Source organism: Chamaea fasciata, unplaced genomic scaffold, assembly GCF_029207755.1.
Source record: "Chamaea fasciata isolate MVZ Bird 193981 ecotype frontalis unplaced genomic scaffold, bChaFas1.0.hap1 SCAF_44, whole genome shotgun sequence".
Classification (NCBI taxonomy): domain Eukaryota; kingdom Metazoa; phylum Chordata; class Aves; order Passeriformes; family Sylviidae; genus Chamaea; species Chamaea fasciata.
Genome location: NW_027094129.1, coordinates 719848 through 741634, shown reverse-complemented (window position 1 = coordinate 741634; position 21787 = coordinate 719848). Strand labels below are relative to the sequence as shown.

Below are 21787 nucleotides of genomic sequence, written 5' to 3'. Positions count from 1 at the left end.
GTAAGGAGGTAAATTGATTAATATGCTGTTCTTATCCCCTTTCAACTGACAGAAGTTTTGCATGCTTAAAAAAAACAAACCGGTTTTTCCATGACATCATTCGGCTTGAATACTAATGCTTTTCCTTAATGCAGCTACATGTACATGGATGTACAACTTGTCTTTTCACAGAAGCAACGCCCAACTTCACATGTTTTTCTTTACTCTGTTTCCCCTGACTATAATCCTAAGATCCTTTCTGATTTTTATGCCATTTCCCTGTCTTAATTCTTCAGTGCTGTTAAATGAAGTGCCCCTCTCCAAATGCAGAACCTCCCTGGAGACCTCCCCTGAGTTTTGACGCTCATTTTCACTGTCCACATCCTCCTGCACCCACCTCACCCAGAAGATGAGCTGGAGCATCATTTCTTACAAGATGCTGCAGATTGAGCAGAGTAATTAGTCTCAACAGCAAGTACAGTCCACTTTTTCCTGGTAATTCTTTACAAGTGGGAAGTTCATTCCATTCAATGGAGCTGCGCTTCACCGCTTAGAGAGAGACACAGGCTTTGAACACCCCTGAGTGAAGTGGTTCTGGCATAAACCTTCCTCCTCCTCCTCCTCCTCCTCCTCCTCCTCCTCCTCCTCCTCCTCCTCCTCCTCCTCCTCCTCCTCCTCTATCTGCCCTGACCCCTGCATCCCCTAGGGAATGCCACATGCCAGTGCTGTGTGATCCTCCCTCTCGAGGCTGATTAGCCAGAGCTGGAGAGTTCAGGGAGATGAGAGCTTCGGCATCCTCCTGCTGACCTTTGATCGCCGGCGGCTGCCAGTGCTCCCAATTAGCCTGCAAACGCTGCCTCCAGCTCACAAACACTTTAAAAAATGAAGTTTGACGAAAAGCCACCTGCCTTGCCTTTCTTCAACCCTCTCTGCCATATCAAAGCCTTTGAGAGTATCTGAGGACAACTTTTATAGCCGAGAAGGGCCCATTTGAGCAGCGTCTCATTAGTGCCGTGTCTGTGCAGCACACAGAGCCGCAGAGCATCCATCAGCCCACTTAGCAGGAGCACTCCTGAATACCAGCAGGCATGTTAGGCTGGGAAGTTACCTCTGAGGGAGCCACCAAAGGGCTTTTCAAGCAGAAAGGTCATCCAGCTCATCTGCTTCTCGGGGAGCTGATTAGAGCCGGCGCATTTCAGGGGCCGTGGCACCCCGCAGCAAGTCCATTCCCTGGCTCTTTTTTCTCTCTTTGCTCACAGGAGTGATCTGCAGCTCGTCAGAGGGGGCTCAGTGGGGGAGGACAGCAGCAGCACTTATTTTAATAAATAGCATTCATGAGCTGGCTTTCCAGGCTGCAGCTTGGTGAGGGATGTGATGAACATTGGGAGGGGAGATTGAGAGAGACGCTGGCACAGGGTGCCCAGGGAAGCTGTGGCTGTCCCACCCCTGGAAGTGTCCAAGGCCAGGTTGGACAAGGCTTGGAGCAACCTGGCATAGTGGAAGGCGTCCCTGCCTATGGCAGGGGGGTGGCACTGGATGAGCTTTAAGATTCTGCAGGATAAGGCTGGTTGTGCCTCCTTGATCTTCTCTTTGATAAGTCAATATTTAAAACATCAGCAGGGCTGTTACCCTGAGCAGTGATTCCAGCCTAAGGCCTGAGTTGGGAAGGTCCCAGGTTTCTGGCAGGCCTGGTGTATTTCAAGGTGTGTTTCTGCATTGAGGAGGTTTTGGGGCAGTTCTGCTCAGTTTCAGTGTATTTTCCAGGACTGGCTGCACTCCCGACTCTAAGGAATCACAGCAGACCTGCTCCAGCTGCTGCTCAGGTCAAGGTCCCTACAAAGGAGAAATCATCACCAATGTGTTTGCACAATAGTTAGGAAAAGCATTTGCACTGGGAAAACAGAAGGAATATCTTTAGCTGTTACTTCTGCAATTTAACATGATTGTTAGAGACATCTGATGAAAATAGTGCCAGAAACATTGGCAAGCCCCTCTCTCTCAAAAACCAAAATGCATCACAGCATTGACCAGTACAGCTGGCGGTGTACTTCCAAGTGAGCCCAACCATCTCAGATTAAAGGAAGAAAACCAAAAAACCACTTTTGTTACTGAGGCTGGGGGAAGTGAAGCCATACATGATACCCAATTTTCATATGGAAGATCTGAAAGCCCCAGCAAGTCTTAACTACCAAGTAAACTAAGGCTGCTGACAATGCAAGCTGAACACAAAGCGTAAAATATGAGAAACCCTGTGTGCCATTATTGCACAAAGCAGGAAGCCTAGCTTTGTAGTGGTGGCATTAGCAGCCGAAGAACTCCAGACTTTGCCTCACCTTTTTCTTACAGATTCTGATAAATTGAATGTTCCAGAAGGGACTTGCAGCAGCAGTTGACCTGAGCTACCAAGACGGGATGTGTTCACGCTCTCTGGACTGCCAGTAACAGGACCACGCACTTTACTCTGAAGAAAACACAGTATATTCAGAGTGCAATTGTTCCCACTATTTTTTAGCAGCCGGGAATATGAGACAACCTGGAACTTGGCTTTAATACTGATTCAAAATAAAGAAAAGAACCATAGGATACACTCAATTTACTAATGTTTCAGTAGCCTGTGCTACAAACCATATTCTCAGGTTAAAGGGGAGTTCTTATTTTACTTACACAAGCAATTTTCAGCAAGTTCCCCAGTTCTTTCTGTCGTTTCTCCTGAAGCCTAACAACTGTTTCCTCATCTTCACTCATCAGATTCATCACTTTCTCCACTCTGGGGAACAATTCCAATGCCTTCTGTTTGCAAACTACAGTTTTACTATTAAAAAAATAAAAACTAATCAGATCACACATGGGCCACTGCAGTAGGAGAACAGTTCTGAAGTTAATTATTTTCTGTTAACACTGCAAGATCTCAAGAGCCATATGCAATGAGTTTTAAACCTTCTCTTGCTGGAAGAGAAAATACCTTCTCTCAACTATGAATAAAATGTGCAAAGCTCACCTGAGCTGAGCATAAATGACTCAAACTTCTTTTTCAAAGGTCTGGATTGCCTGTAGAAGCAGTCGTACTATTTCCTGGCTGTCACCGCCTCTCCTCTGATATGGAATGAGAGCCAATATTACACAGAAAGGTCGGTTTATAGGACAGAGTGAGAAGATTCTTAGCGGCTCATTTCCACTACTGCTTTAATCCTGAAACAGCCAAAGTTCAGGATATGCAAGTTTGAGTGGGATGAATTACACTGAATTTTAGCCACCTTCTTCAAAATTTAAAGAACTTGAAAAGGAGAGTTGGGACTGGATCAAAGGAACAGTCGTGTCTTTCATCCTTTCTACCCAGAAAGGTTGTTTGTTGCTTGTGGCAACAGCCTGCTCTGAGAAGAGCTCCAGAGGAGTTTCGAGAACAGCTCACAAAGCACCAAGAAAGGAAGGCTGGCCTAGTGTGAAACTGACTCCCTGACTTCCCTCTCGAGAAAAGGCAATCCAGGAGAGCCCATGTGCTGCTAGTGTCTGGGCAGGCCTAGAAGTCAGATGGTTTTCTCAATGATCCTTACTACATCTCCAAAGTTACACACAAAGCAAGCTGACCTTGAGCTAAAGCGTCTTTTACCTCTTGGCTTCTCTCTGAGTCTTCGGTACAGCTCTCTGGCTTGTTCTTCTCTAGAAGAAAAAAGCAGGAAAGAAAAGGATTTCCAAAGAACCAAAACATGGAACAAATAGTTTGAGAACTCAAATCTTTTCTATACCTGTCTGCCATTTCAGAACAATGACAGATGAGTCAAAAAACATCTTTAGTGTTAAAGTGCTCCCAGTCCCCCACAATTTGGGTGGAAGAAATAGCCCTTTCACTGTCCTTTAGTGAGTAAGCTTAGCCAGAAACACTCCTGCATCTGAAGCTCAGGGTAGTTCCACTCACAAATCCTCCAGTGTTCCTCCTTGTTTACGACCTAGCGGGCTTCTCTGCAGGTCCACGATGTCTGTCTGCAGGGCCATCATCCTCTTCACTACCTGCTCCACATCATCTTCCTGAAAGCAGGGTAGAACATAAGCAACACAACAGTCTCATACCTAGAGACACTACCACTCACACTCACACTGGTTCTTCCTTTCTCATTCTTAATTCTAAACAAACCAACAAGATGCAAACAGCAGCCTTGGCCAAAGACAAACAAGTCGTTTCAATTCAAGGAAATTCCAAGATGTTTCTGGGGCTTCGCCAAGATCTCCCGTTTCCCCCTAAGCCTTACAACAGAATGAGCTTCATGTAGTACTAATAATGGACAAAAATTGTGCCACACAAACCAAGGCAATGTGAAATCTGACATCAGTGCAGATACAAGGGGCTTCTATTTAAGGCAGGGACAATGAAGCTAAAGGGGGAGGAGGGGAGAGATAACAAAAACAAACCTCTTTATGATTAGCAGTTAGATTTAAAAACATACCCGCCCACAAAGTTCCACAGCTTGCTCCATCTCTTTCCAGGCAAACAGCAGCTTCTCAGAAGCTAGAGGAATCAAAGAAGAGTGACTGGCTTTCTCAGGTTCACAGAGAAGGAGGCAGGTGTTTTTGTGAGGAGAAGAGTCATGAAAAGACCCGTTTGCCAGATGCTATACTCACTAACTCCAAACTCAATCTGCTCTTCATAATTTTCCAGGTCAATTTGGATGCTTGTTTTAAAGAAGTCCAGCTTTGCTTCCAGCTGCTGAGAAAGGGAGGCCATAGAATTCTTCATCTTCCAGAGGGTACTATTGTAACGCAACAGATTCATCCTGCAAGGACAAGAAGGTCCTATTAGCCTCTGAAAGTAGAAATCCACCAGGCTTTCATTTACATCCAAAACAGATACTTGAGACAGCGGTGAGGACAAATGCAGTTGTGCCAAAGGGCTAACTCTCCACTTTTCATGAATTGCATACAGCTCCAATCACGGGCTTCCCCATTCCAACAGGGTCCCATTTCTGTCTTCCCTTCCACCAGCGCACAAAGACAGAGATAAGTATTGTGGAGAAACGGCCACCGTACATGGCTGCTCGCTGCCCCTGCTGAAGCTGATTACAGTCCTCTTTCAGCATCCGCATCGTCTGCCAGATCTGACCCCACACTTTGCGCAACTGGAAAAAGTGGAGATTCTTCTTTGGATCCTGAACTGAAAACAAAGGAGGTGGGAGAAAGGGAAATGGACATATCAGCGTGAAGCAGGAATACTGTGTTATCACAAAACAGACCAAAACACTGCTCCTTTGAGGGGCATGTTACTGCCTGCAAAGCCTAGAGCTGGATAACCCCTGTGCAGCTCCCCTAGCATGTCAAAATCAAACACCTCCCTTTTTTAGTTATTCTGATAAACTGAATGAATGACAGTCCATTTTACTGCTTCTTCAGTCCCAATACGCAAAAGCTCCCTCTACTCTTTGTGCACGATACAGACCACAAAACACAGACGCCCCTCTCAACACTGACCCCGCCCCGCCCTTCATATTCATGCCAGAGGAGTCCTTACGGATGCAGCCAACACTTTCTGGATGAGGACGCAAGGCCACCTGAGCCTCAGGAAACTTTCTTGTTATCAAAGAGGAAGAGAAGGTCTGTGTCTGCTGCTGCAGTATCATTCACCTGCAGAAGACAAAAGACCCAACCAGGTTTTCTTGGGAAGAGCAAGCCTTGGCAACACCACAAACAGAAGAGTCCTCCTCAAACAAACACAGAGCACCAAAGGCAACAGGCTGCCTACGCTACAGTGGCTGTTAGGTCTGTGAGGTTACCATGACAAAAGCATGCCACAACAGCAGGGAGTGCTGTGATCCCAAAGCGAGTGCAGTGACTTCTGATTCACTCAAACTTAAGAAAGGGAATACCGAGACTCACCTTGCCATCAGCTGTATGTTTAGTGACCAACTTCCGAGAAAACAATTCAAGTCCTGCTTCCTGCAGTAGTTCCTGGTCCTGTTCTGGAATTCCTGTATCTGACTGAATCCTGGCCTTCACACTCTGCAGAGTCTCTTCCTCTGTCACAGGGTAGGTGTGCACAGTTCCCGTAACCATGTTCAAAACGTGAAGCACCTACCAGAAGAGTAGCATGGCATGAGAAAGGCTGAAGATACATTGGTCATCTTAGAGCAGAGATTGAGGGACCGAAAAAATGACCACCAAGAAACTGTTCAAAGCACTTGGCAGAATCAAGAAGTCACTTTACAGCTACTTCCTAACATTATGGCAAAGTTCTTGTCCTCCATCCAGTGGAAGAGAGGCCACATGGCAGTTAAATACCTGTAGAATCCTCTCTCAGAATATGGAACCAAGCATGCACAGAAGCTCTTCACTACTCCCAACAAGCTCAGGGAGTATTTGTCCTCAAAGAAGCAAGAGGAAAGCACCTGTCACTAACGGTCAGGAGACAGTTCTATGAGTTTCTGCCTCACTCTTCCTCCTAAGTCTAGGATTCAGAGGCTCAGGAAACTGCTCTCTGGAAAACTTTTTAGGCTAATACAGACATATTGCTTACCTTCAAGTTCAAAATGCCATCCAATGCTTTGAAACACCCATTGGGTCCATAGGTAGGATCTGTACCTCTCTGACGTGGGTGCCACATTAACATGAGTTGCGGCCATTTCTCCAGCCTCCCAGACAAAACACTGAGCAACAAAAACCAGGAGATCAGAAAAGGTAAAAGTGCATTGGCAGTAACGATACGGCCTGTTCTGTGTGGGAGGACTGACAAAACTGCCCCCCTCCTTCTCCCTCCAGCACTCCACCTCTCCCCATCACAAACGCAGTGTTTAGAAGGCAGAAACCAAGACTACACAAGTCTGACAAGCGACAGTAGTACTGCCTGTGTCACACACTCAATGTATTCACAGATTAACACAGTAAGGCATACAACACAAACTTGGTCCTTTTGCAGAAGAATCAGTTTATCTCAGCACAGCAATTTTTAGTACTCACCTGTTTAGATTGTTGGGGCAGGGCAAACTGCTAGAAAACTTGACTTCTCCGGATAAGTCTTCTGAAACAACAATATCCAGCTCACTCTTCTGACGCACTTTTGCATGCCTAATGTGAGCGAGTACAATGGTGAAAAAATTGCCCGCCTTTCCCAGCCTGCATGCTAGTTGGCTCTTAAAAGCTACTCTTGACATATAATACAGATGCCACTTTGGTTTCTGTTACCTGCCCTGCGGGAGTCAGCCCTTATCCCATAGAGCAAGTCTCAGGAATGCTGAACTTGCTCAGGTGAGTCAAGCCCCTGTGAAAGGGGTCACTTTCCAAAAGGGCAAGAAACATAGGGATATTATCCTCAGAATCAAGGGACCACACTTCTGCTTCCTGTAAACAGGAAAGTCACATCATGCCCACTTACCACCCAGCCACGGTTCACTCACCATTGCACTGGCTGCCAGTTGGGTAGGAATGGTCGGAAGCCTGTAATGCACTCAAAGGCAAGCGTGCCAAAGCTCCAGGAATCCACTGTCACCCTATACTTCTGCTGTTCCAGCAGCTCTGGAGCCTGATACAGTTTACACGCATGAGACAAAGCCAGATGGCTTTGGCCAGAAAGCTCTTAGCTTTCTCTATCCCTTAACATCTCATTAACATTTGTACAAATAATTAAAGACATTACTGAACGCTGCCTCTCACGTGCTTTAAGACCCTCCTGGAGTGAGTAGCATAGGTTACTGGCACTCCTGCTTATTTATAACAGATGCAGGTAGCACAAAACCCAGTCTCAGCAAAACCCAGTGTCAGCAAAAAAGCAGTCACCTTTGCTAGCTTCAGCACCACAAACGCACCCCATACCGTGCAAGTACCTAATCCCAGCCCAAAGCTTGGTAACAGTTAATTCTATCCCACTAGAAAGCAGTAGCTGCTCTTCTAGCTGAATTCCTTTCTTACCAAGTAGTGCAGAGTCCCAACAAAGGATGTGCACAGGCTCCCCTGATCCAACTCCTTAGCATAACCAAGGTCAATGATTTTGTGTATTGACTGAAACACACAACAGAGAATAAGAATGCCAGACTGAAGTCCTGTTAAAAGCACATCATACAGCAGAAAGAAAAGGTCTGGCTCTTCAAAGCTATGCAGGAAAGGTGCCAGTGAAGAGATAGAAGCAGAAATGGGAGGCTACTGTAGATTTCTAAAACCACAATGAATTTGAAGGTGTTGTAGCACACTTAGCAGTTACGCCTCTAGCTCCTTCCGATCTTTGGTCAATCAGGACAGTCTGCTTCTTTCCTTAATAGTTGAAAGTCAAAATGTCAGGTGTTAACAGACGTCTAATACAACGTCTCACCTCAGCTGCACACAGAATACTATGTGACAGTGACCTGAGACAGGTGTTATCCTGGGCTGAGTGCTCTTGCAGAGGGACCATGTAACTGCATGAAGCACATGCAGGTTCCTTGTAAGTTTACTTGTCTGTGCAGGTAGAGACGACTGCTTCCTGCTTACCCTTTGCTCTCCTTGCTGCAGCACAATGTTCTCTGGCTTCAAGTCTCTATGGATGATCCTGTTCTCATGAAGGTATCTGAGAGCAGAAGCTGAGACAGAAAAAGCCAGTTGTTAGAGCTAAGTAACAGTACCTAGCATGAGCTCAGTAAGGATTCATCTACTCTATCTAGTAATAAGCATGGCTTTCACATCAGACCTTGTACAATCAAACATACAACGAAACACTGAGTGTAAGGGGTAAAGTCAGCACCATAGAACTCTGGACACAAATTGAGTTCTCTCTCTGGATGTTCCCTCACATCCTTCCTGTAAACTGTAGTAATGCTGGCTAGCTTCCAGTAGGCAAGAACCTCCCCAGACTCCCAACACTTTTGGGAGATGATCAAGATCATAAAAGGTCAATCTGAAATGGAGTCACTAAGGTCACTACTGTATATTTGGAGAGTGGACTCAGGACTAAAAGGGTTTCCATAGTTCAGACAACTGAAGGTACTGCCACCACTTACCAATGTCAGATAACAAGATAAGAATAGCTTCTTCCCGCAAGCCACAGCAATTCTCCAGCTGGTTCAGGTACTGCAAGTAAGGAACACAGAATGTAGTCTTTCCCTTCTCTATCCCGAGTGAACTCCAGAGTTCCACAAATTCTCAGGGATGCAAGAAGTTTCAGCAACAGCAATTAAATTCTCCAGAAGCACAAAACTCTATGGACTGTGACCTGCGGTAGCAGCAATTACAGCTTTGTGCCTTGGTTTAATTGCATGGGAAAGAAGATGAAAGAAGTCACTGTCATCCCGTTTTCATCCTCCTATTTGGTCCATCCCTCTTTGCCTGACAGTATCAACTCCAGTCTGAGGCCTAAGGTCTGTGTTTTAGCTATGGGCAGATTATAGCAAAGGTCAAAAAAGCCTTAGGATTAGAACTACCATGTGTTATCTCTTCCTATGACAGACAAGAGTTCATCACTTTCAGGAAGGGTACAGCCTACAGATGCACCTACCCCACAATGGTACCACATCTACATGACACCTTACAATCTTCCACTAGGGATCAATGAAGGTTCTCTCCCAAGAGTACTGATAGACGAGTCAGACGATGTAAATCGATTTGGAGAAAGCAGAAACTCTTCTTGGTGGATTGAAGAGGGCTTTGAAGTGTAAAGCTGCTGAAGAGATTAGAGGGAATAATGTATAGTTGTGACTGCATAGAAGGGACATACAGAAAGATGCTGCAACAAATAAATGAGACTATCAGAAAAAAAGCTAGCCTGCCAGACCATTGCCATAACTCTGCCTTTTTAGCAAAAGCGTATGATACTAGTAAAAACTAAAGGCTTCGTTGGGAAGAATCGGTAGAAATATTGAAAATAAGTCCTCACCTATCATCAAGCAAAGTCATTTTGCCTACACATTCTCTACACAAGAGAGAATCTTCACTCTCACCCAAAGTAGCAGTCTACAAGAAATGCAGATCCTCTTAAACCACAGTTAACACAAACTGACCCTTCAGCAGACCCTCTGCAAGAGATCTCTTAAGTAGGTGTCAGTAATCAGAATCTCAATTAACGCATTTAAATCACCATTACACTGCATCATCAGATAAGCCCATCTCTCTAATAGTGCACATGGTACTACTGTTGGCATCCTACAATTTAGGGAAAAAGTACTTGGAATTTACTTCTGTATTATTCCCCAGGAAGCACTCTCTCAGTTTCCTCCAGATGTAAATGAGTGTGCTTTAGCTTACAAGTTTCTAAGTTTATCAAGTAAAAGCACATCTGGATCCAGCCTGGCAGTTTCCCTAGGAAGACCAGGACAGTTAGACCAGACAGCTGAGAAGTGATGGGTTGAAAAAATGTATAAAAAGAATTCTCATCATTTAAAACTTTCATTTAAAGTTACACCTTGAACTCCATTCACACTGTAAACTTCCTTTGTTCAACATCCTATTTTTTGTCTCTACAGATAATTTGATATTTAGAGCTGATGTGAAAAACACTCCGAATGGAAGGCAAGCTCCCATGTCTCCTTGTGCTGGTAGGAGCAATCATGACTGCCCAGTGCCAGGTAAGAGGCTAATGCATCAAATAATTCTCTTGCCATCTTCCTGTATTTTCAGCAGCATTTCTTTGCCATTGGCTGCAGCTGTCTGCATCAGACAGAATGAGAATCTGCTTAGCTCACTACAAACCAGAGGAAGAAAAATGTTACAAAGTGGTCTATCATTGTGGATGTGTTATGTGTTATCCTGGCTCGTTTTCATTTCAAGACTTGCAAGTAAACAAGTCTTCTCCGGGTATTCTTGGTGTATCTGTTCACTGTCACCTTTCACTGTTAATAAGAACTCCATTGTAACCAGCCTTCCGTCTTCTATGGTCATCATCTTCATCACTATTCTCACTTGAAACTGCACGTCAGTGGTTCCCTTGTCCCCTCACTTTAAGCCTCACACCACACACAGCTTGAGTAAATGCTACACAATTCCAGAACGTTTACTCCCTTTCTCAAAAAATTGCTATCCCACCTTTCCTCCTTCTTATCTTCTTTCTCTTGTGGCCTAATCAAAGAAGCTTTCTAAATTGGTTTCCTCCATTAAACTTTATCCAAAATATTTCATTTAACTGGCTGCAAGAGACATGTCTCTTAAAGATAATCAAGCTACAAAGTCTCACGGGGAAACTGCATGTCAGTGAGCAAAAGTAACTGCTTGTTGACTGTACCTACCTTGGAAATTATTTGCTTGAACCTCCTTCAAATAGCAGAAAGCTGGCAAGCTTTAGTTAGCATTTGCAACGCCCCAAGAACACATAATGACTTCACACACAATGTGAGTACGGCATATCCCAAATTCACCTCACTCAGATGACAAGCAATCACCTGGTAATCTGTGGAACAAAATGATTTACAATTCTTAGGAACCCATACTGAGGTACTAGAGGCACTTTTCACTGTACTGTCTGACAAGAGGGCAGACAATTCCTCAGAGCTTCCTGATTTACATGCCCTTAAGAAAAGGACTGACTCTTTGAAGGCACTTGTTCTCTCATCTTTTTGAAGAGAGCAGTTACTCACAGAATTAACCTTCTTTGCTTGCAGGGCTTACACATGCGTTTCAAACGAGGAGCCAGATCTAGAGGTAAGCCAGGCTAACTAAAACCATGTTAGCTGGAGCATTATGAACATGGGAGGGGAATGCAAATCATGCTGAGGAAACAGAGCCTGAGAGCTTTTTGTCATGGTTATGTGGATGAGAGATTCAGAAGGCAAAATACCAGAGCGTTAATACCATCCACAACAAAGTTTTCCCCTCCCTCTGCTCTTCTTGAAAGAAAGAGAGACGAGTCAATAGTGGAACAGTACATTTGGCAGCACAGCAGCGAGAGAGATGGGACCGTTGTGGTCGGAGAAGGAAAAAGGGCAACCCATTAGACAGATGCTCCCATCACAGATGCTTTTCTCCTGGAAATAGAAGGGAGTCCTTTTGCTCAGCCAGGTCTTTTCCCTGAACTGAAAGAGGATTTCCTTTCTCTGATTACAGCCATTTGCACAGATAATTCATCTGCAGAAATTTACCAATACAGGGGGACCTGGCTGAGGCTTTCAGGGAGCAGAATCGAATACTGTAGGTGTGGCAGTGGTTGGAGTCACTGCCACACTGTGCCTGTCAGAGGTAACTATGACAAAGATAAAGGAAATGGTGAGAGCTTGTCCATCTAATCATCCACTGTCAGGGCCAGAGTTACTGCACAGAAAATTTGTCTGGGAATAGAAGAGGATAGAAAAGAAAATACCAGTATACACTGTCATGGGCGGGACTAAGTGGGAGTGGGCATGGAGCTGAGAAAGTCTGATAGAATATGTGGAGAGAATGAAACAGAGAAAAAATTGAAGCGCTACACAAAAAGGCTGTAAGCACATGGCAATAACAGGTGGGTAGGGAAAAACAGAACAGGCTAAAAGAGACTGACAGGAAAATGAAAGGTATGTCTACATTTCCAGCTTCTTGCTTCTGTGAAATCTAACAGTATTTCCTGGCTTTTGCTTATTCCACAGCCTGCACCAGAAATAAAGGCTACAATGGGGGCCAGTGTTCACAGGCATATTATTCCCCACAGCTCTTCATCTGCCAGTGCCACCAAGTTTTCTCAGGGAAGCAGTGTGAAATAGGTGAGTATACCGCAGCAACTGCTGTGAACAATGCTATTGGGGTTAGCTGTGCAGTACACAAGGATGAGATACTCAGAAGCTCCTGCTGTAGGCTAGGCTCTCTAGTAAGTTGTCTTTTTTTATTCTAAAGCTAATACTACAAAGAACTTTTAAGCACATCTTGGTTGTTCTAGGTGTCTCTTAATAAAACTCTAAATTTTGTAACTGAAGACCTTCATATACACTTACAGACTGCCTGACAGGGCATTTTCACTGACTTACTAGACAAGACATTTGAGAGCCAAGTTTAAACAGAGCAGAGACTGGGGAAACTGTCAGGGAAAAGAATTGGTATGCTGTCCTTAGATTTTCAGATCTTACCTTGTTTTCAGATACTGAAGTTAAATGCTACAAAGACACTGGAGTAACATATAGGGGTATCTGGAGCACGGCAGAGAGTGGAACTGAATGTTTAAATTGGAATAGCAATGGCCTGGTGGACTGGTTCTCTCCACAAGCAGAGAAGCTTCTGCGGCACGGAAAGTGCTTCTCTTAGCCTGGGAAGCGAGAAAGCGCCTGTTCTCTGTGCCTAGTGCAGTCAGTGGTTCAACGCTGCAGGCAGGCTGGGAACAGCGCTAGGCGCCGTTTCTGAGCTCTCCACAAGCAGAGAAGCTTCTGCGGCACGGAAAGTGCGTCTCCTAGCCTGGGAAGCGAGAAAGCGCCTGCTCGCCGCGACTAGTAACTAATAACTAGGACTGGTTCCATTGACGCATGCCACACAAGTTTCTTCACCTTACATAGCTTTCATTTCTACTTATGAATGCAATTGACTTTCCCTGCTGTTACTAGTTTTCCTCAGATTTTTAGTCCAGAGGGACTTTTATCCAAAAGGTCCAGGGACAAATAAGCACCAGAGTTTAACTTAACTGTGTTTTCATTCATTTCCACTGTGCTTAAAATTCAAGACTTAAATAAAACTGAAAACACTCCTTCTGCAGTATCCTATACGCAGAATTTGAAAGTTTAAGTAAACTTTAGCATTCCAAGTAACAAGAATTTCCTGTGATCCCCATTTTAATGATGGAGAAGTGGAGCCTCCTCACAATTTCACAGGAGAGCTGGCAAAACCAGGAATGGGTGTCATAATTTCAATCTTTAACCACAGGCATATATTATTTGCTAGATAATATTTTTCTTACGTTGTCTCTGAATTCTGCACATTGTACTGCTCAATGCTGTTCTGATTAGTAAGACGAGCTGCTTTTCAACCTACTTTGTAACTGTATTTGCCTGAGCTCCCTCCTCTTACTGCATTCTTATGGTGCAAATGGTGTAAGTCGTTAACTTTCTATTACTGTATTCTGTCTCAGTTGTGCTTTTGATGATTACTTGCATCGTGCACTGGGAACGTGTGGGCACGAGGAACTGTGTGGTCTCCGTACTATGGCTGCCTCTTCTTACTGACATCTCTTGACAGGCAGTTTTTCTGGCTGGAAGCTTTGATTCTCAAATAATATGCTAATAGTTAATTATGCTGTCTTCTGATTGTGATGGAACGTGAACAACTGTATTAATAACTAAAATGGGCTTTTTCTTTTCCATGTGTAGTGGTTTGGAAGCAAAACAAATGAGAGGCTCCAAGTCAGAGATACAATTTAATAGGAAAAAAAAAAAAAAGGAAAGAAAGTAAACTAAAATAGATGCAATAATACAAAAGACCACTGACAGAGTCAGAATACAACCTGAGCGGAGTGATGGAAGCAGTCCAGATGAGGTGGTCTTCCTGAAGCAGTGATCCTGTAGAAAGGTCTGGTAGCTCGGGTCCTCTGGGAATCCAGTGGATAAGCACCCCTCTGGTGTTCAGAGTCTCAGCTTATATCCAGGCTGGAATGCTGGGTTCCTCCCTCTGGGCGGAGCATCTCACAATGGGATGGTGAGTCATGTGATAAGGCCTGATGGGCCCATTAACAGGAGGTAGTCCAGGAGGGGGTTATCTGTGAGCTGTGCAGCAAAGGTGCTGATGGCCCATTAACAGAAGATAAGCCAGAGTGGAGGAGGCAGGGAGCACTGCCTCACCTGGTTTCAGCAGTTCATGAAGATGGTGATAGAATATACTTCAACCCAGGACAAATTTTTAAAGCCCCAAAATCCCCTAAATTCACCCCAAAATTTCCACCCAAAATCCCAAAAATTCACCCCAAAATTCCCACTAAAAATAGGAACTTTTAGAGTCCCAAAATCCCCCAAAATTCACCCAAAATTCCCCAAAAATGACCCCAAAGATTCCCACTAAAAATCGGGATTTCAGAGCCCCAAAATCCCAGAACATGATCCCAAAATCCCGACTGAAAACTGAGATGTTTTTAAGCCCCAAAATCCCCCAAATTCACCCCAAAATTCCCACCCAAAATCCCCCAAAATTCCCATTAAAATTGAAATTTTTAGAGCCCAAAAATCCCCAGAATTCACTCCAAAATTTCCTGCTTAAAGTTGGAATTTTTAAAGCCCCAAAATCCCAAAAATTCCACCCAAAATGCCAAAAATCACCCCAAAATTCCCCCCAAAATTGGAATTTTTAGAGCCCCAAAAATCCCCTAAATTCACCCCAGAATTTCCACCCAAAATCCCAAAATATGACCCCAAAATTTCCACTGAAAACTGAAATTTTTTAAGCCTCAAAATCCCTCAAATTTACGCCAAAATTCCCCCCCAAAATTGGGATTTTTAGAGCCCCAAGAATCCCAAAAATTCACCCAAATATTCGAATTTTTGAAGCCCTAAAATCCCCAAAATTCACCCCAAAATTTCCACCCAAAATCTCAAAAATTTACTCCAAAAATTCCCACTAAAAATTTGGATTTTTAAAGCACCCAAATACCCAAAATTCACCCCAAAATTCCCACTAAAAATTGGGATTTTCAGAGCCCCAAAATCCCCCCAAAAAACCCCCAAAATCCCCACTAAAAATTGGAACTTTTAGAGCCCCAAAATCCCCCAAAATTCACCCAAAATGCCCCCAAAATGACCCCAAAAATTCCCATTAAAAATCAGGATTTCAGAGCCCCCAAATCCCAGAAAATGACCCCAAAATTCCGACTGAAAAATGGGATTTTTAGAAGCCCCAAAATCCCCCAAGTTCACCCCAAAATTCCCACCCAAAATCCCCCCATTAAAACTCAAAATTCCCACTAAAAATTGGGATTTTCAGAGCCCCGAAATCCCCAAAAATTCACCCAAAATGCCCCAAAAATGACCCCAAAAATTCCCACTAAAAATCGAGATTTCAGAGCCCCAAAATCCCAAAAAATGACCCCAAAATCCCGACTGAAAACTGAGATTTTTTTAAGCCCCAAAATCCCTCAAATTCACCCCAAAATTCCCACCCAAAATTCCCACTAAAATTGAGATTTTTAGAGCCCAAAAATCCCCAAAATTCACCCCAAAATTTCCTGCTGAAAGTGGGAATTTTTAAAGCCCCAGAATTTCCAAAATTCCCTCCAAAATTCCCACCTAAAATCGCTCAAATTTACCCCAAAATTCCCACTAAAAATTGGGATTTTTAGAGCCCCAAAAATCCCAAAAATTCACCCCAAAATTGGAATTTTTAAAGCCCCAAAATCCCCCAAAATTCACCCAAAATGCCCCCAAAATGACCCCAAAAATTCCCATTAAAAATCAGGATTTCAGAGCCCCCAAATCCCAGAAAATGACCTCAAAATTCCGACTGAAAAATGGGATTTTTGAAGCCCCAAAATTACCCAAATTCACCCCAAAATTCCCACCCAAAATCCCCCAAAATTCTCACTAAAATTGAGATTTTTGGAGGCCCCAAATCCCCAAAAATGACCCCAAAATTCCCACTAAAAATTGGAATTTTTAGGAGCCCCAAAACCCCCAAAATTCACCCCAAAATTCCCACTAAAAATTTGGATTTTTAAAGCCCCCAAATCCCCCAAATTCACCCAAAATTCCGACTGAAAATTGGGATTTTTGAAGCCCAAAAATCCCCAAAATTTCCACCCAAAAATCCAAAAAACCCCCCAAACCCCCTCCCAGTACAAACCAGTCCAAACCAGTAAAGAAAAATCCCAAACCAGTATAAACCAGTACAAACCAGTCACCCCAAATCCCTTCCCAGTTCATCCCTCTTCATCCCAGTGACCCCTAAACCCTGTCCCAGTACAAACCAGTAAGGAAAACCCCCAAACCAGTACAAACCAGTATAACCCAGTACAAACCAGTACAAACCAGTATAAACCAGTATAAACCAGTATCCCCCAGCGCCGGGCCCTGGCCCAGAGCCGCTCCCTGGAGGCCACCGAGCGTCGAGAGATCCCAGTTCAAACCAGTACAGACAGGTGAGGGCACTGGTTTATACTGGGATGAACTGGGAGTGGGTTTGGGGTCACTGGTTTATACTGGGATGAACTGGGAGTGGGTTTGGGGGTTACTGGTTTATACTGGGATGGACTGGGAGTGGGTTTGGGGGTCACTGGTTTATACTGGGATGAACTGGGAGTGGGTTTGGGGGTTGCTGGTTTATACTGGGATGGACTGGGAGTGGGTTTGGGGGTCACTGGTTTATACTGGGATGAACCGGGAGTGGGTTTGGGGTCACTGGTTTATACTGGGATGGACTGGGAGTGGGTTTGGGGTCACTGGTTTATACTGGGATGGACTGGGAGTGGGTTTGGGGTCACTGGTTTATACTGGGATGGACTGGGAGTGGGTTTGGGGTCACTGGTTTATACTGGGATAGACTGGGAGTGGGTTTGGGGTCACTGGTTTATACTGGGATGAACTGGGAGTGGGTTTGGGGTCACTGGTTTATACTGGTTTATACTGGTTTCGGGGTTTCTGGGCGTGGTGTAACCATTGCCCCTCCCCCCAGAGGTGAACCGACCACGCCCTTCGTCAGGACACGCCCCCTTCCCTTATATGGAGTGACAAGGGCGGGACAAACTGGGCGGGGCCTGGGGGTTACTGGGTTGTACTGGGAAGAAGTGGGAGGGGCCAACGCGGCTCTGACCCCGCCCACCTCACTGACGCGCCAGCCTTATGTAAATTTATGCAAATGAGAGGCGAAATAAATGCGGGTGACGTCATTTGTACGCCGAGGAGCAAAGCGGCGCCGCGAGGAATGATGGGATAAACCGAGGCACAGAGTTCCGCAGGGCATGACGGGATACACCGAGGCGCAGAGTTCCGCAGGGCATGATGGGACACACCGAGGCGCAAAGCGGCGCCGCAGGGCATCACGGGATACACCGAGGCGCAAAGCAGTGCGGGGCATGACGGGATACACCGAGGCACAAAGCGGCGCGGGGCATGACGGGATACACCGAGGCGCAAAGTGGCGCCGCGGTGCATGACGGGATACACCGAGGCGCAAAGCGGCGCCGCAGGGCATGACGGGATACACCGAGGCGTAATTCGGCGCGGGGCATGACGGGATACACCGAGGCACAAAGCGGCGCCGGGGGAATGACGGGATACACCGAGGCGCAGAGCGGCACCGCGGGGCATGATGGGATACACCGAGGCGCAAAGCAGCGCGGCGCATGATGGGATACACCGAGGCGCAGATCGGCGCCGCAGGGCATGACGGGATACACCGAGGCCCCAAACGACCCCAAAATTGTCCCGAATTTCCCCCAAAAAAATCCGCCCCAAATTTCCCCCAAAATCCCCAAAATTCCCCTCAAATTTCCCATAAATGTAAAAAATTCCCAAAATTTCCTCAAAAGTCCCAAATAATCCCCAAATTTTACTAAAATCCCCCCAAAATTCCCAAAATTTCTTCAAAAATCCCCCAAAATTCTTCAAAATTCAACAAATATCTCCCCCAAAATTGTCCCCAAATCCCCCCAAAATCGACCAAAATTCTCCCCAATTTCCCCCCCAAAACAGCCCACAAAAATTCCCAAAATTTCCTCAAAAATTCCCCAAATTTTACCAAAATCCAAAAAAATTCCCAAAATTTTGTCAAAAATCCCCCCAAATTCCCCAAAATTCTCAAAATTTTTTTCAAAAATCCTCCAAATTCTCCCAAATTTCACCAAAATCTAAAAAAAATCCCAAAATTTCTGCAAAAATCACAAAAATCCCCCAAAATTCCCAAAATTTCCCTCCCAAATCACCCAAAATTTCCCCCGATATGACCCAAAATGGTCCAAAAATTCCCAGGATTTCACCATTGCTTCTCCGAATTCCTCCAAATCCCCCGAATTTCCCCCTAAAATTCCCAAATTTTCCCAAAATTCCCCCAAATAACCCCGAAATTTCCAGAAAAAAAAAAAAAAAATTCCCCCAAAAAGTCCCAATTTTTTTTTCCAAATTCCTCCCAAAATCCCCCAAAATTTCCCCCAAATCCCCTGAATTTTCCCAAAATCCCCAAAATGCCCCCAATTTTTTCCAAATTACCCGAAATTTCCCCCAAATTCTCCCAAATTTCCCAAAAAATTCCCCCAAATTTGCCCCAAAATGACCCCAAATCCTCAAAATTCTCCCAAAATTCCTTCAAAACTCCCCAAAATTCCCCCAAATTTTTCCAAAATCCGCCAAATTCTCTCCCCACAGAGCGCCCACTGGTGGCCCTTGAGGTCGGAAAGTTTTGGGGGAAAAACCCCAAAATTTGGGGTGAAAATTTGAGAATTTGGGGGAAAATTGGGATTTTTGGGGTCGTTTTGGGGGGAATTCTGGGGGGGAAATGGAGGATTTTGGAAATCTGGGAGAATTTTGGGGAAATTTTGGGAGATTTGGGGTGAAAATTGGGAAATTGGGGATTTTGGGGGGAATTTTTAGGGGATTTTGCGGGAAAATCGGGAAAATTTTGGGATTTTTTGATGGTTTGGGGTCGTTTTTAGGGGGATTTTTGGGGAAAATTTGGGGGAAAGCCCCCAAAATTTGGGAAAATTGGGAAAAAAATTGGGAACATTTGGGGGGACTTGAAAGATTTGTGAACTTTTGTGGAAAATTTTGGGGAATTTTGGGGGAATTTTTTGAGGATTCTGTGGGAAACTTTCGGAATATTATAAAAAATTGGGAAAAATTGAGAAAAATGGGGAAAAATTGGGAAAAAATTGGGAAAAATGGGGAAAAATTGGGAAAAATGGGGAAAAATTGGGAAAAAGTGGGAAATTTTGGGAATTCTGGGGGAAAATTTTGGGAATTTTTTCGAGGAAAAAAATTGGAATTTTTTGGGGGGGAAATTTGGAGTTTTTGGGAAATTTGGGGATTTTTGTGGGAATTTTGAGGGATCCCCGCTCTGCCCCATAGATCCCGAATCCCAAACCCCGCCCCACAGATCCCATCCCCGCCCCCCAGATGGCTCCTGCCCCACAGATTGTCCCGCCCCCGTCTCTGCCCCACAGGAGCCGCTGGAGCCGCCCCACAGGATCCGGCGCCCCCCGAGTGACCTCCTGAGCAACCCCTGCCACGGTGAGCCCCACGGCTGAGCCCTGACCCACGGATCTGTGACCCACGGCTGAGCCCTGACCCACAGAGCCCTGACCCACGGATCTGTGACCCACGGCTGAGCCCTGACCCACAGAGCCCTGACCCACGGCTGAGCCCTGACCCACAGAGCCCTGACCCATAGATCTGTGACCCACGGCTGAGCCCTGACCCACAGAGCCCTGACCCATAGATCTGTGACCCACGGCTGAGCCCTGACCCACAGAGCCCTGCCCCACAGATCCCTGCCCCACAGATCCCTGCCCCACAGATCCCAGCCCCACAGATCCCTGCCCCACAGATCCCTGCCTTGCCAGGGGCCGGGGCTCAGGCCTTGGCCTTTTGGATTCATGGAACACATCCAGGTTTGCTCAGCACCAGAGACACCTTTGCCTTGTCTGTCCCCACCTGTCATCAGTGCCTGCAGTGATGGAACCTGGAGACACTTTCTCCATTGGGTCTCTCTGTGTTTCTCATTAAAACTGCAAAAAACTTCAGTATTTTAATTTACCTTTGAGTTCTTGAGAAGTTTTTGGAACACTCTTTCAGGGACAGAGTTGAATGGAAACACCAAATCCACGGGAGGGTCGTTCAAGTCCTTGTGCTGTTTCTGTGCTGCTGAGCTGGGCCGGGCTCCTGGCACAGAGGCAGCTCCTGGCAACAAAGGAAACTTTTAGAAAGACATTTCTCCTGAGGAGAAATCCTCCTTCAGATGGGTCACCTGTATTATTTGAAATGTAGACTCAGAGTGAAAGTTTACAGTGGCATAACAACCTTTTCTGTTCCTTTCTCATTAATTGTTAACCCTCTCCTTTTTGTTTGCTTTGGTTACTTTTGCTTTTAACAGTAGAGAACATCATTCTTACATGGAATATTAGGTTTTGCACTTAGGCTAATTGATATCTATGCCTATAGAACCCATACCTATGGAATATTAAGTCTTAAATACAATACGTATGTTTCATGAGTAAATAAACACGTTGAAGTGAACAAGTGTCCCCCAGCCCCTCCAGGATCCCCAACTGTTCCCTCAGCGCCCATTCGCCCGCCCCCAAAGCGTCCCCGGATCCCTTGAACGCTCCGACCCCACAGATTCCCCTTAGAGCGACTTCAGGGATTCATCTCCAATCATCCCCCCTGGCCTCGGAGCCCCTCGGAACACGGTTCTGCGCCTAAAAACTCCTGCCCCGCCCGGGGCCCTAGAGAGCTCGGTTACAGCTCCCCAAGCTCCCCGCAAGTGCTCCCGAGCCGTACACGTTCCCCCCGAGGACCTCAAATCGCGGCTCGGACACAAAAGTGTCCCCAAAGCGCCTTCCCGGAGCCCCAGACGCCCCGTTCGAGCCACTTCCGGGACTACAGCTCCCAGCATGCTCCGCGGCGCACTCGGAGCGCTACTCCAGCCGTGACTCCATCTCCCATCATGCCCCGCGCCCCGCCGACAGCCATTGGAGCTGCGCCTCCACCTCCCGTGATGCTCCGCGGCGCCGTTCAACCCTGTTCTACCCGCGCCTACAACTCCCATCATCCCCCGCGCCACAGAGAGTCCCCTCAGAGCCCCCCAGGTGCCCGCCCGGACCCCGAAGGGCCCCGGATTCCCCTCCCTGACCTCCAAGTGCCCCCCTGGACCCCGAATTGTCCGACAGAATCCCTAAGTGCCCCTCCAAGTGTCCACCCGCTTCCCAAATGTGTCCTCCAGACCCTCAAGTTCTCTCCAAATTCCCTGCCCCAAATGTGCCCCAGAAATGTCTCCATGAACCCCAAAGTTG

The 21787-nt window shown here is 45.8% G+C and overlaps 1 protein-coding gene and 1 long non-coding RNA gene across 2 annotated transcripts; both read right to left on the bottom strand.

Moving 5' to 3' along the window:
• Window positions 1–522: 522 nt before the first annotated feature.
• On the bottom strand, window positions 523–9491 carry LOC136303937 (inhibitor of nuclear factor kappa-B kinase subunit beta-like). Its single transcript, XM_066207632.1, has 13 exons — window positions 9422–9491; window positions 8928–8997; window positions 8422–8510; window positions 7867–7956; window positions 7356–7480; window positions 6926–7026; window positions 4999–5122; window positions 4594–4745; window positions 4419–4480; window positions 3893–4002; window positions 3565–3636; window positions 2644–2746; window positions 523–681 (listed from the first exon to the last, which is right to left on the bottom strand). Exons 1-13 carry the CDS (start codon window positions 9437–9439, stop codon window positions 523–525), a joined length of 1275 nt encoding a protein of 424 aa, XP_066063729.1. The 5' UTR covers window positions 9440–9491.
• Window positions 9492–14588: 5097 nt separating this feature from the next.
• LOC136303948 (uncharacterized) lies at window positions 14589–21347 on the bottom strand. Its single transcript, XR_010724317.1, has 3 exons — window positions 21293–21347; window positions 20533–20675; window positions 14589–14642 (listed from the first exon to the last, which is right to left on the bottom strand). It is a non-coding gene; the product is annotated as an uncharacterized lncRNA (long non-coding RNA).
• Between the last annotated feature and the right edge of the window lie 440 nt (window positions 21348–21787).

Coding starts and splice junctions, on each gene's coding strand:
- LOC136303937 (XM_066207632.1), bottom strand. Junction 7,481..7,866: donor TTGGGACTCTGCACTACTTG/GTAAGAAAGGAA, acceptor AAACTGTATCAG/GCTCCAGAGCTGCTGGAACA. Junction 7,027..7,355: donor AACTGGCAGCCAGTGCAATG/GTGAGTGAACCG, acceptor CGCTCACATTAG/GCATGCAAAAGTGCGTCAGA.